The following is a 14,604-nucleotide window of genomic DNA, read 5'->3' as shown; positions in this document are numbered from 1 at the left end:
TGTGAACAGTATAAAGCACAAAAATGTTTGTGATAGTGTCCTACTCTTCCCTGACAGCGTTTTTTAGAAGTGAGAGTTTCGGTGAAAAGGAGTTCAAATTAGCTGCTACAAAAGGGACGTTCGAGTACCACATCATAGGTTCGATCCAGCTACCAGTCACCCAAGTTGTTCATGTCCCACTTAGCAAATATCGGAATGGTACTGTCAAATTAGGCTCTACCCGAAAGTTTAATTGAATATGTTTTATAGCCTTTAGGTGTGTATGACTCAGGCCGGAACAGGGCAAGTGGAAAGGACCTTAAAGATTAATTAAACTCTTTTTGTGCGAAGAGGAGAGGAAGATAACCTAAGAAAGGGACATGAATTATTTGCAACACTTGAAGAATCAAGGAATGAAATTAAGATTTATAATTATAACAGTGCAAAATAACAATTTAGCCATTTTACTTCTTCTCTACGCTCCCTCTACTATGTGTCGTTATAAATGGTACTTATCATGTATAATGAGTGTTAAAAACTAAAATAAAAAAACGAAAGATACGGAGGGACAAATCCCACAAAAATTTTATGGCGATTGAGTCCAAAATACTCCCAGATAATAAAAAAAAATATAAAATTTGTAAAGGTCAATAAATAGCGACCAATATAGACTTGTTTTCTTTTCATTAGTCTCGATTTCATGCTGTAAAAATGTGATAGCTTTATGTGTTACGCTCTTATTCAGAATACGCTACAAGTCTACAATATTGTATCTTAAGTTGGGACATGCCTATGAAACGCATATGAAACCATTACGAATTCAGCAAAATAATATAATAAGAATTTGTTTAAATAAAAATAAAGAAAACAAATTGGAAGACTTATAAAGGATGTTTCAAAACAACACCAACAACGTTTGGGAGGTGATTCCTGACACCAAGATAAGACAAGTATAAACCAACCTGGGTGCACAAATGCTTCCTTTCGGAGTTATAAGCTGCCGATAACATGAAAAAATGAACTTTAAAGGTCTAGCTCTAAAACTATAGGAGTTACCGTAGTCGGTTCAAGACTCCACTTAGGAACTAATAAGTGCGCCCGCAATCCTAAGGTACTCACACAACAATTTTTATAGAGGGAGTTTGGCTACAGGCAAATAATTTGCAGTGCTCACCAACTACCTCCATAAAAATTGATGCGCAAGAAACGCAGGATTCTGAAACTTGGATATTTGGATGGGGCACATGCTAGTTCCTAAGTGATGTCGACCCGACTACGTTAGTCCCATAGTTTTGGAGTTTTGGACCTTTAAAGTTCATTTTTTAATGTTTTGGCAGCATATAACTCCGAAAGGAAGCATTTTGTGTACCAATGTTGGTCTATACTTTTTGTCTTACTTTGGTGTCATGAATCACCTCGCAAACGTTGTCGGTGTTGTTTTGAAACACTCTGTATACAGAATTTACAGTTTTAACCGTTGAAAAATTATATGCAAAAACTATACTTTTATACGCAGAAAAATATGAAAAACAATGGAATAAAATAACATACTGATATGGAAAGAGAAAAATAACTCCAAAAAAATCTGAAACAGTAAGAGTAAACAAAACAATATCACAAAACCTAATTCTTTTTTTGCTCCAAAACTTTGTAATAATACTACAAACGAAATTAAAGAAGAAACAATATGTATAGATTCAAAAAAAAAAAAAAAAAAAAAGGTCAAAAAGAAAAAAACATTCCTAAATGGAAATAAGGCGTTAAAAAGCATAGTGTTTAAGAAAATATTTGGTTAAAATATCATTCAAAGAGTTTAGAGTGTCAATCACTGAGGTATTTTAATTAGGACAATATTCGACTAAAATATCATCTAAGAGAACTTAGTGGACTGAAGATCACGCACAACCGAAAGCTTCTGTGCAGAACCAACTACTGTAATTATAAATATGGGAAAGATTTGCATCATAAATTGTGTACGTTTATGTGTTATGTGCTAGTAAAAACAGAAATATATGGACTAGGTAAATATTTTAAAAGGAGAATTTCTGCTAAGATCTGGAAATGAACCTCCTGGATTATTCACAGTCTCATAATTGTTAAAGTTGAATACCTATAGGTTTATGTATCAAGGAAGTGATTCCTGTCAAGGCCTGGAAACGGGCCTCCTGAAATTTCGATGTCTATCGACCAAAGACTGACAGGTTACCAATTTAAATCGTGTATCTACCAAATTTATACGCAGACATCTACGCATGATCTTGTGTTATATTAATACATTGTTAGAGAATGTTTATATAAAAACATAATAAATAAATAAAAATTAATTAATTAATTAATATTGGTATAATACTTTTAGATTCACAGCAAAGATATTACTTACTGGTCTGATGTAAATTAACATTCTAAAACGCAGAAATATTAACATTTGTGCAATATTGATCCTGTCCAGAAAAGAAAAAGCATTTTTCAGAACAAGGTCACTGCAAGTTCTCAGCAGATGATGTTTGCATTTAGAGCCATAGCCAGATTGAAGTTTACAGAACATCATTTCGAGCACCCCAAAAAGACTCTTACCATGTATGTTAGTGTTAGGACTGATTGGATTGAAATTTAATGTCCCTTTCAGCAGCGGGGGCTTACGAGACGTGGTCATACAACTTAAAATAGAATCCGAACTAGCGTCTCCCGTGTCAAACACTCTAATACTTTAAAGAATAAGTTTTCATTTTGAGACCAAAACGATTAATCGTTAGCGAGCAGTGAGGCAAGGTATAAGGATGAAAACTTTAGTAAGTTCAGGCCTGAAAATTCACAATTCGTAAGTAAAAGGTCATAAAATTTTTACTCACGGCTGACTTGTCGTAATTACGTATTTCTCCTGGAAAAATGTGATGAGTCGTGTACAACTAATGTAGTATTCGTTGTTTGACGCTAATAAAGATGGTGTAATCGCGCATTTTAATGATGATATAAAAATAAGTAATTTCCAGCTTTTATCTTGTGGAATTTTATTTTATAATTTTGGTCTGTTGGAAATTTTGGAATAGACAAAAGAAGTCTTCAGAAAGTCAGCCTAATAAGCAAACACGAAATACATTGCTCTCCTATTGAAATTATACTAACATTTGAAAAAGAATTAGAACCATAATATAGCTAAAATATGAAAAAATGAAATGAAATCTTCGAGTTTTACGTCCCACGGTTATGCCGGTTAGGCTAAAGGAGACGGTGATGATAAGAAATGAATAAAATGGTGGAATGAAGAATGTGGGAGGAAACGGGAGAACCCCGAGAAAGCCCACAAGCACGGTGTTTGTCCACCACAAAGTCCACACTAGCCAAAATATGAAGTACTTAAATTACACATAAATTGTAATTAAACATTTAATTAAGCGCAATATAAAGAAACTACAATTATTTTAAGTATTTTAGGAATTGATCCATACAATTAGTTCATTGTTTTAATTATATCGCGAAAAGTACTTATTAGTTCGAGTTCACAAACTGTACCGCCAAAATTAATTACTGAAAACCTTTCAACTGACAAATGTTTCGTTTTTCTGCAATATTAGTTGAAAGCCTAATATTATGATTTCCTACCAGTGATTTATCTAGACCCCCTAACACCCCACCACCACCGCCCAAAAATTTTCGGACACCCTCGCGGAAAGAAATTCCTTACACTCCCCCAACTAGAGGGCTGCAATATTAAAAAGATTCATATTTGCGCTGCCTAAAGCCCTCCAGGACTTTGTGGAAAATCTTTTAAATGATCTTATCTTTAGGCAGAACGGGAATTCCCGTTCTATCTAATCTTTGGAGATAGGGAATTCTATTCGAGGAGGAAATGTTTAGGGAAATGTAGCACCGAAAAACAACTTCTAGCGTGTTTGTATGCAGATCACAACTCATGTATAAAATGGTTGTAGTTACGAGGGCGGGAACTAAATCCAAGCGGTGAAAATGCAAGGAAAATTCTGACGAGGACAAAATCCAAGGAACAACATCACAGAAGTATATATTGGATGTACCAAGGCACACCCTATATGATTATTTTTTCCCTTCAATTGTCATATATTATAAAATGTTATCTGTATTTTTTCAACTGAAATAACTTCATATTTCTTTTAAAATGCTGAAAACTCAATAAAACGTAAAAATGTTATAACAAAAGGCAGATTAGCTTTAATTACTTTCACGCTATGAAAAGTTCTGATTATTCCTATTTATTATACCTTTAATACATTTGAAATACGTTAGCATATTACAGTAAAACCATTCATTTTAATTACAGAAAGTAACTGTGATGCTCTTTGATTTTAAAAATATCGTTCTTGTGTGGTTGCATATAGCAGTCTTTTATTTTGAGTAATGTATAAATACTTATTTTAATTCTGAAACTGATTAAGTTATATATATATATATATATATATATATATATATATATATATATATATATATATATATATATATATATAAGCAAAGATTAATATGTGAAATATATACTTACTATAACAGGATCAATCCATGCGAAGTGATCGAGAAAGAAGAAAAATTGCCGCTCGACCTTTCCGAAAAAATCTGATTTTTTCATGAATGTTTTCCCTATATCAGGGTACTTCAAAAACCACAATTAATTATTTTTTACATCCCAAGGCGACACAGCGGCTGACGACATTTTACTTTTTTTTTTTTTTTTTTCGATTTTAGGCGTTTACGTTGTTTTGAATCAACATCTATTTGTCCTACCAAATTGAAAATTGTTGGACGTTTCCTACTCGTGCAGAGCTAAAACTTTGATCTCTTAACATTTTTGGCTGAAACAATTCAAAGAGGTGAAATCAGAGTCTACAGTAGCAACACTTTTGGACACTGAAAACATATTTGGGAAGAGGAAACAATTGACGTAGAGGTCTGAATTTGTGTGTGCATGTAGTCCGGGGCCATAATTAAATACGCAAAAATTTTCAGACCTGTAGCTGCTTCCAAACGCCTGAAAAAAATCTTGAAGTTGGGGAATTAGGCCAATTTATCACGTTTCACTGTCCAATATCTCCAATGGACCTGGAAGAAAAGTTCTGAAATTTTGGGAATAGTTAGTCCTTTAGTATACCATAACCACTACAAAGCGCGTTTTGCGTTTTTGTGCAGAATGTGGGTCAAAGTATTAAGTAATGACGTCATACTCTAGGAGGTGTTTTGTTCATAAATTCAACTGGAAATTAGTTGTGAAGTAAAATAAAGTAGGATGAAGCGTTAGTCCTGTCAAGGTTCTCAAGCTCCTTCCTTTCCTCTAGTTGTAACACTGTCTTATCACAACCACAGCAGCACTGGTGAAGAATGCTACTATACGCAGAAGGCGAGGAAAGTCAAAATGCACACTTGACAAAAAAGACCGTAAGTACTTGTTGCTCTTGCTGCTTGCTATATGAATGATATTCAATCATGTTTATTCTTGTTTTAATTGTCAACTCATGCAGAAGACTGCTGTCCTTTCGTTTAATCTACATTCCCAAGTCAGTGAATACTTACCCGCTGTAAACAGTGACAGCGGAATGTAGATCAAACGAAAGGATAACAGTCTTCTGCATGAGTTGACAGTTAAAACAAGAATAAACATGATTGAATATCATTCATATAGCAAGCAGCAACAGCAAGGAGTAATTACGGACTTTTTTGTCAAGTGTGCATTTTGACTTTCCTCGCCTTCTGCGTATAGTAGCATTCTTCACCAGTGCTGCTGTGGTTGTGATAAGACAGTGTTACAACTAGAGGAAAGGAACGAGCTTACCGGTCTAACCATTCATCCTACTTTATTTTATTTCACAACAACAAATTTCCAGTTGAAATTATGAACAAAACATTTCTTAGAGCATGACGTCATTACTTAATACTTAGACTCCCTTCTGCTCAAAAACACAAAACGCGCTTTGTAGTGTTATGGTATACTAAAGAACTAACTATTCCCAAAATTTCAGAATTTTCATCCAGGCCCATTGGAGATATTGGTCAGTGAAACATGCAAAATTGGCATAATTCCCCAATTTTACGATTTTTGTCAGGCGTTTGGGAGCGGCTACAGGTCTGAAAACTTTTGTGTATTATCTTATGACCCTGGACTACATACACACACAAATTCAGACCTCTACGTCAGTTGTTTCATCTTTACAAACATGTCTTCAATGTAAAAAATTGTTGCTACTGTAGATCCTGATTTCATCCCCTTCAAGTGGTGTTAGCCAAAAATGTTAAGAGATCAAAGTTTTAGCTCTGCACGAGTTGGAGACGTCCAACAATTTTCAATTTGGTAGGACAAATAAATGCTGAGATATTAAAAACAATGTAAACGCCTAAAATCGAAAAAACGTAAAATGGCGTCACCCGCTGTGTCGCCATGGGATGTCGTAAAATAATAATAATAATAATAATAATAATAATAATAATAATTGTGGTTTTGAAGTACCCTAATATAGAATAAACATTCATGAAAAAATTAGATTTTTTGGAGATGGTCGAGCGGCACATGCTTAATCACTTAAAATGGAATTGACTCAACAGTCTTACGTCTTTTATTCGGTTTTCAGCATTTTTAAAAAAATGTTATTTCCGTAAAGTGAAGAATTTCAGATAACATTTTTGATGCGTAACAGCTGAAGAAAAAAAGTCATCCTTTTATTACGCTGCGCCTATGTTTCTGTCGCTTGAATTTAGTCCGTTTTGTCTGAATTTTCCTTGGGGTTAGTCCTATTGAATTTTGTTCTGCATTCGTAATAATATGTTCGGTAATTCTAACAGAGGCTGTAGGAAGAATAACTATTCTTCAAGTTTCGTCATAAATTTTAGATGTTCTTCTTCTTGTCGGAAAAATGACGACGATACAGTTTTTTATCAGCAGTTATTCACATCTATTTTGGTAAAAACTAATGTGATTTTTTTAAAAATACCTGTGGGCAAATGGAAAATTGATTGACTCAGTTGCAAGAAAGCCGTTTGACATTGTAACTGAAACGAACATAAAATAAACTTAATTTGGTATAACATCAAATTATTTCACATCAAGATTTTATTCACTTTTTCAGTAGTTCATCTCTAACATGCTAAGAGTCGCAGTACGTAAAAGGTGCCACAGTTCACATCCTCAAGACATGTTAGGCCATATATTAAGTAAACAATAACACACTGAGCAAGGCTATGTGATAATATGTAAAAAAAAAAAAAACCGTATTACGTAACAGTTTCAACACACTAACTGTGTCTTCATCAGACTTCCACACCTTCTGGCTCATCATTTATATACTCTCCGGAGATCACCTTTTAATTAGGCTCCGCCCTTCATTAAAAAGTAACACTTGTGTGGCTTTCACTTTCAGTTTTTAGCTGCACACGTGTCCAATTAAAAGTTTACTTTTTCCTTGGATACATTCTGTCCTCTAATTATCTTTATTTTCCTTATTAATTTTTCCTCTTTCTTTTTTCTTCCTTTCCATTTCTTCTTCTTTAAGCAGGATCTTCTCTCACTCTTTATTTATCGAGAATCCTGCATTCCAATTCATCACCTTGTCTCCTGCCTTCATAATATCCCTGGCTTCCTTCCATTTTCTCACCAAACTTCTGTTCTGAAGGAGACGATAGAAAGAGGAGGAGAAAGAATGCTTCTTTTTTGCCGTTATGTGGACGACTGTTTAGGAATATGGAAGGGAACGAAAAGGCAGCTGGAGAAATTCATAAGGGACGTGGAAGATGAAAAGAAAGGGATTAGACTAGAAAATGAAATAGAAGTAGACAAGGAGATAAACTATTTAGATATGAAAATTAAGAAGTCGGAAGGGGGAGAGTTTATTACATCCTGGTACCAAAAATAGTGTGCAGCGGGAGTGTATTGCCACAAACGAAGTGATGTGGATGAGAGTACAAAGAATAATTTCATAAAAAGCATGGAAGAAAGAATAGGAGACCTAAACACAAATGAATAACAGAGGAAAACAGATTTGAAGAAGTTCTGGACACAGCTAAGGAAAAATGGATACAACGAAGAGGATAAGATCACAAGAAACACAGCAGGAGAGAGAAAGAAAGAGGAAGACAAGAACAAAAATGGTTTGGAATAGAAAGCCTAGGCAAAGAAACAGAGAAGATAAAGAGAATGCTTCGGAAAGCAGGAATTAGGACGTACAGGAAAGGAGGAAGCAGAATAATTGAACTAGTAAGAAGAACCAAGCGAAAAGCAGTAGCGGACAAAGATCAAAGGGGAGTAGTATATAGAGTAGGATGCGCGGAGTGTAACGACATTTACATAGGAGAAACAAAAAAGAAAATGCAAGAAAGGATTAAACAGCACCAGGATGATGTAAGATTGGAAAGGGACAACAATGCGATATACAAGCATCACAAAAAGACAAACCACAGGATAGGGTGAGAAGAAGCAGAGGTCATAGAGGTAGAGAACAGAACTTTGGTGAGAAAATGGAAGGAAGCCAGGGAGATTATGAAGGCAGGAGACAAGGTGATGAATTGGAATGCAGGATTCTCGATAAATAAAGAGTGAGAGAAGATCCTGCTTACAGAAGAAGAAATGAAAAGGAAGAAAAAAGAAAGAGGAAAAATTAATAAGGAAAATAAAGATAATTAGAGGACAGAATGTATCCAAAGAAAAAGTAAAGTTTTAATTGGACACGTGTGCACCTAAAAAGTGAAAGTGAAACCCACACAAGTGTTACTTTTTAATGAAGGGGCGAGCCTAATTAAAAGGTGATCTCCGGAGAGTATATAAATGATCACCAACTCCCAAGCAGCCAGAAGGAGTGGAAGTCTGATGAAGACACAGTTAGTGTGTTGAAACTGTTACGTGAAACTGTTCTTTTACATATTATCACATAGTCTTGCTCAGTGTGTTATTGTCTATTAGTACAAAATGGAAACAAGGCCTGATAGAATAGTTATTAAGTAAACAATGCTAGAGGATGCATAAGGCGACTCCTAAGAAAGAATCTTAGTGTTCTGTACAATCACAACTCCTTTTTCGGCATCACCTTATGAACTGATTTGTCTTATATACATAATTCTATACTATATGCAATAGTATCATATATAATTCTATTCTATTTTCATATTTATGTTGCAAATGTAAATAGCAGCAATACAAAATATCAATATCAATATTGAAATACTTGTATGTTTTTTTTTTTTTTTTTTTAGTTTTAATCAAATCAATAAGTCAGATAATCGGGGATAAGAGCCGTCTTACGCATCCTTTTGCATTGTTTGCTTAATATATGGCTAAACATGTCTTAAGGATGTGAACTGTGGCACCTTTTACGTAATGCAAGCAATGGCGGTTTTAGCGGGTAGGCCAGGTAGTCACGGACCTACCCCAAAATTTTGAAAAAAATATATATAAACACTATAAGATACAATACAGAGTAAATATATTTTTCACTTTTTATATTAATGGTAAATAATTATTTAATAAACAGCATTAACCACTACTGTAAAAGGAATTTCCTATTGTCATTAATCAATCAAATGTGCATATGTATCCATACGCGAAAGAGCGGGTCTACCCAAAAGTATAATCCTAAAGCCGCCCCTGACTGCAAGCCTTAGCATGTTTGAGGTGAACTACTGGAAAGCTGAATAAAATTTTGTGAAATGATTTGATACTAGACTGAAGTAAGTTTGTTTTATCTTCGTTTCACCTACAATGTCAAACAGCTTTCTTGCAACTGAGTCAATCAATTTTCAATTTCCCTACAGGTAGATGTGAATAACACTGTTAATAACAGATCTGTATTTAGTCATTTTTCCGAGAACAAGTAGAATAACATCTAAAATTTATGATAAAACTTAAAGAAATTAAAATAAAACTTACAGAATCTGTTACAATTACTAAAGAAAAATTCTCGTGAAGAAATCTCTCCCTGGACAGAATTTGTCGTCTAAAAATATTTTCTACAAAGTGCTGGAGGGTTTTTAGGCAGAGCGGGAAGACACCATTAAAGATCTTGCTATTTTGTTTTTAAAAGATTTTGAATTCTTGTTTTTAAGTGCCAATAGAATGACAACTTACTTTCGACAAGATAAATTTTCAAGCAAACCACGCAACGCAAGATTGAATGGACATCAACCTTTACACGGCTGTGATCGTCACAATAACGTTCGATCAATCGATAGCCAACGATTTCATCTCGACGTGACGCCAAGCATGAGAAAGGCGATGCTAATTGGCTCTGGCTGAGGAAGGAAATCCAATGCAATCGTTGCATCCACGAATTTTAAAGTTTATATATATATATATATATATATATATATATATATATATATATATATATATATATATATATATATATATATATATATATATATAACACGCTAATTAAAAATACGATAATAGTATACGACTTTAATGCAAGATTGTACCCCGCTCCAAGATTTTTTGAACCTCCCCTAAGTTCAAAATTCTGGATAAATCACTGTTCCCTACTATACGTACCAGTAACTAGTAAAACTAATACGAAGGAAACGAACATTATACCTCATTCATAGTATTCTAAAAGTCACTGACGATTCTAAAGTATTTAAATTATGAAGATGCTTGTGCTACAGAAGAACTCTTCTCACATGACTTCATGTGTGTTCGCATATTCCACTTCTGAGCAAATCTCTTCCCGCATAAATCACACACAAATTTACGGACTCCGGCATGAAGTTTTAAATGTGTTTGCAGATTGTAGTAACGCGCAAATTTACGACCACAAATCTCACATACAAATGGTTGTTCACCTGTGTGAGTTCTCATGTGAAGTTTAAGTGTAACACTGGTGGCAAACTTTGCACCACAAAGTTCACACTGTTCTGATTTATTGTGGTACTTCATATGGTTTGGAAAACTTCGTTTCTTCACCAATTTACCACAAACTTTACAACAAATGAAAGTTTGTTTGTGAGCTTCTTTATGGCTATACAATTTTTTTCTTGAAACAAACTTCTTATCACATTCAGGACAACTATACTTTACATTTTCTGCATGTGTTTCCATATGGTCCTTCAACTTGATCCTTAGTATCTTTTTATTACACAATTCACAGTTCACACTATTCTCGTCCTTTTTATGAATAACACGAATATGTATGTTTCGTTGATTCTTATCAAAAAATAATTTGTCACAAATTTCACATAGACAATCTCTGGAACGTGCATTAGAGTGTATTACTACATGTCGTTGCATGTAACTAAATTCGCTGAATTGTTTAGGGCATTGCGGGCACTTATATTCTCCGACATTATGCTTCTTCAACATATGATCCCGACGATATTTAGCATACTGAAACTTCTCTCCACATATAGTACAAGTCTTGTTACATACTTTTGGGTTTTGGTCCATACTTCTGAAAAATAATAAACACTAGTGTATAATCATATTTACTACAACAGAGAGAGAAAGTATACATAAAGCTATTCTATTATTCACTAAACGTAATACCTTATTAGAATCTTGTTTTCAACAGACCGTGCATTTACTTGTTTCGGATCACAATTGGAAATTTAAAACAAACTTTCTAGAGCTGTATAATACTCAATATTTTTTATTCGTTTTTTTACTGACACTTACACCCTCTTTTTCATTTCAAATTACTTATATTGTTTATCTTATCGCATATTGAACAGTCTAAGAGTTATTTGGATTAACTTTGTTCTAAATAAGTTTCATAACAAACATAAAAATGTGTTAATACTATATACAACAGAAAATAAAATATAGGTAAGGGTACATAGGCGTAAAGTAACCACAGAAGATGAAAAAATAAAGTTATAAATTTCAGTCATACAAACTATACCGAAACGAAACCTTTAATTTAATATCTGAACTTTAAGACCAATATGCTAAAAGACACGAAGGATTAATGAAAGTGAATAACTGAAATATTTTCTTTCACATTTGGAAAACGCCTGAAAATAAGTTTTAGAGATTATGAGACTTGAACCTACAATCATAGAAAAAGGGTTGGACCTACAATCATAGAAAAAGTTATACGCTAACAGCTACCCTACCAAGATGAGTTGAAATATAACTACTTGGTAAAAGTGTATATCTAAATCACTAACACAAAATACCCGATGATTCTGTGGCTTGTTTCTATTTAGATTTAGATTTTTAAAATTGTAATTCGCTTCGTTTTTATTTTTATAGTGATTTTTTTTTTGGAAGAATTTTTTTTCTTCTAAACATTTCCAAGAAGACAAATTAAAATTTCTCTAATAAGGAAGAGAGTTATTTCTATTTCAGTAATTTCTAAAGAGATGTGATGAATCTTTTGTACATTACTATACAAGCAAGGAATGTAATGTCAGCACGCTAAACGTAAAGTTGTCCCCCTTTCATGGATATGATCCGGAGTACTTTTCTGAAGTATGATTTTGTGACATTGAAACTCCATTGATGGTATGTGTCTTTGTTGACAAGTGCATGTGCCGCAAGCTGTTATACGAAATATAAGTATGGTGCCTTCCATTTCAACTCGGGCATAAAAATGTAAAATTGTACCATCACAATCTCAGATATTGTTGAAACTTTTTTTTTATAGCAACTAGACATGTTTTTAAGAGACACGTATTTTTTTTGTTTTGTCGAAAAAAAAAATTCCCGCCAAGTAATGGGCCATCAAAGACGGGGAGTACAATTTATGAATTGTAGAAGACATGGAAAATAGTCAACTTCGGAGCCTCACCATTCGGCTATGGAGACAGGTAGAGTTATAATTCTTGTTGTGGTATGTACATAGGGATATAAATAAACTATATTTTATTATAGTTTGGTTTGCGCACGCGTATCTTTTTTGTACCTAAATTAACAAATGAACGTCAATTTATCTGAAAAGTCGAACTTCGCGAATTTTTACGAGCACTTCCGGTACGAATTTTACTATTTTCGCGGATCGTAAGACGAAACTGCCCGCTTTCCGGAAAACCTTTTGTATCGCTTCTGTGTGCAACCGTTTTGTCGCAAAAAATTCGAGAAATTGTAAAATTTTGAAAAATCGCCAATTTTGGGCGCCATTTTCTCGAAAACACCATCTTTTAAAATTCTGAAATTTTGTCAGATGGATCAACCTTACATGAATAATAAATAAACACACCAAATACCATTCTCGACCAATGCTTCATGAATTAACTGCAGCCTTTTAAAGTTAGCGAAGTTTCGTTAACTTTGATGTCACAGTTAGCAACACATAGAACAATGAAAGTGCAATGATTTGATGATGTTTGTGGTTCACATTCATTAAATGAAGAATAAAAGGTTTTCTTCACTGTTTCTTTTATTATTTTGATCAAGTAATAGTAAAATGAGCCTCCTCCTACTCCTCCGCTTTCTTAAACCGAAACAATGTGAGGTGGAAATTACGATTACGAAACGCACAAATTTCAAGTTTACTTACTTAAAGTGGTCTTCGGAAATAAAACTTCACTGTTTTTTTTATTTATTTATTTTTATTTTTTATTTTATTTTTATTTTTTATTTTTTTTACATGGACCAATCATTACCTTGATTGGCGTTTTCTTCGCTAATAGCATGTAACCGTGCAGGTGCTCCAATAGGTGTTGTCTTACTCACAACTCGTCCAGGAGTGGATCTAGAGGGAAGAAACTTTTTTATTTTATATATAAATAAAACCGATCTCAGAGTTTGGAGCTCTTAAAAGTAGCTTTAAGTAGCAGTATTACTACCACCACCACCCCCTTCCACAAGTCCGTCTTGGATCCGCCCCTGCGTAGCACATTGTCGATAGTCACAAATGCTAAGGTCCATGTGGAAGCATAAACAGCACTTTAACTTCACGTAATTCATGATTTATTCATAATATTTCTGCTACGCATCACTGGTTATCATACATATATGTATGTAACAAAAGTTCGTTTTTGCAGATTTCTTAAATCTACATTTTGAATTGCAGAAGTTCGATTTTGGGGGAAGCATGAAATTAGTTCATGGTGACCCGTTACTGCCATAAAAACTTCGCCATGTTCCGAATGCCAAAGATGACTTCGTTGAATACCAGTTACCGGTCGCATACTTTCCCTTTTTTTCTTCCGGAAGTCGTCAATTCAGTTCCAGGCAACAGAATGAGAGTAATACCCAGAGTTTGTACTTGCACTATATTCACGAATTCTTCTGCGGTTTTAATACTGCGTATCTGTTTTCGCCTAAGGTTATGCCGCGTTCCCACATTCTTTACACCCCCCCCCCCTCTATACCGTCGTAGAGACCCTTGCATGACCGGTTTCACTGCAAAACCTCTGCTTTATCGGACATGTCTGCATCTCGAACATCTGAAAGCGATTTTTAAAGTGGGATGCAGGAGTTTGGGAAATTGTAAACACTTATTTTCACGTATTCGAACCTTTTTCTATAACCTATATTTTCGCTTTTCTTCGAGTACTTTTAGAATCTTGTCTATGGCTATGAGTACATGAGCCGAATCGTGTGTTTTGTCGTCCCTTATTACAACAAAAATGTCAATTGTTTCATATTCCGGTGATAACTGAATTTCACTTTGCAGAATAACAGTCCAGTTTTCAGCGAAGTCCACATGAAGTAAAATAGAATTTGTATCTTGAAATTTTATACCA

At 34.1% G+C, this 14,604-nt stretch overlaps 1 protein-coding gene across 9 annotated transcripts in view; it reads right to left on the bottom strand.

Moving 5' to 3' along the window:
- Positions 1-14,604, bottom strand: part of LOC145694663 (uncharacterized) — a 278,706-nt gene that overhangs the window by 149,424 nt on the left and 114,678 nt on the right. The window contains exon 7 of one of the 9 annotated variants that reach the window (XM_081771129.1): positions 10,511-11,363. The exons of 7 other annotated variants lie outside the window; for them this stretch is intronic. In XM_081771129.1, the coding sequence (XP_081627255.1) occupies positions 10,559-11,363 (805 nt within the window). In that variant the 3' untranslated portion in view covers positions 10,511-10,558. Of the gene's footprint in view, positions 1-10,292; positions 11,364-14,604 lie in introns of those variants that run through there. One more of the 9 variants, XM_081771128.1, reaches the window with a different exon arrangement.

This window comes from Thermobia domestica, chromosome 9 (genome assembly GCF_964235325.1).
Source record: "Thermobia domestica chromosome 9, izTheDome1.hap1.1, whole genome shotgun sequence".
Taxonomy (NCBI): Eukaryota; Metazoa; Arthropoda; class Insecta; order Zygentoma; family Lepismatidae; genus Thermobia; species Thermobia domestica.
This window is presented reverse-complemented; position numbering and strand designations above follow the sequence as displayed.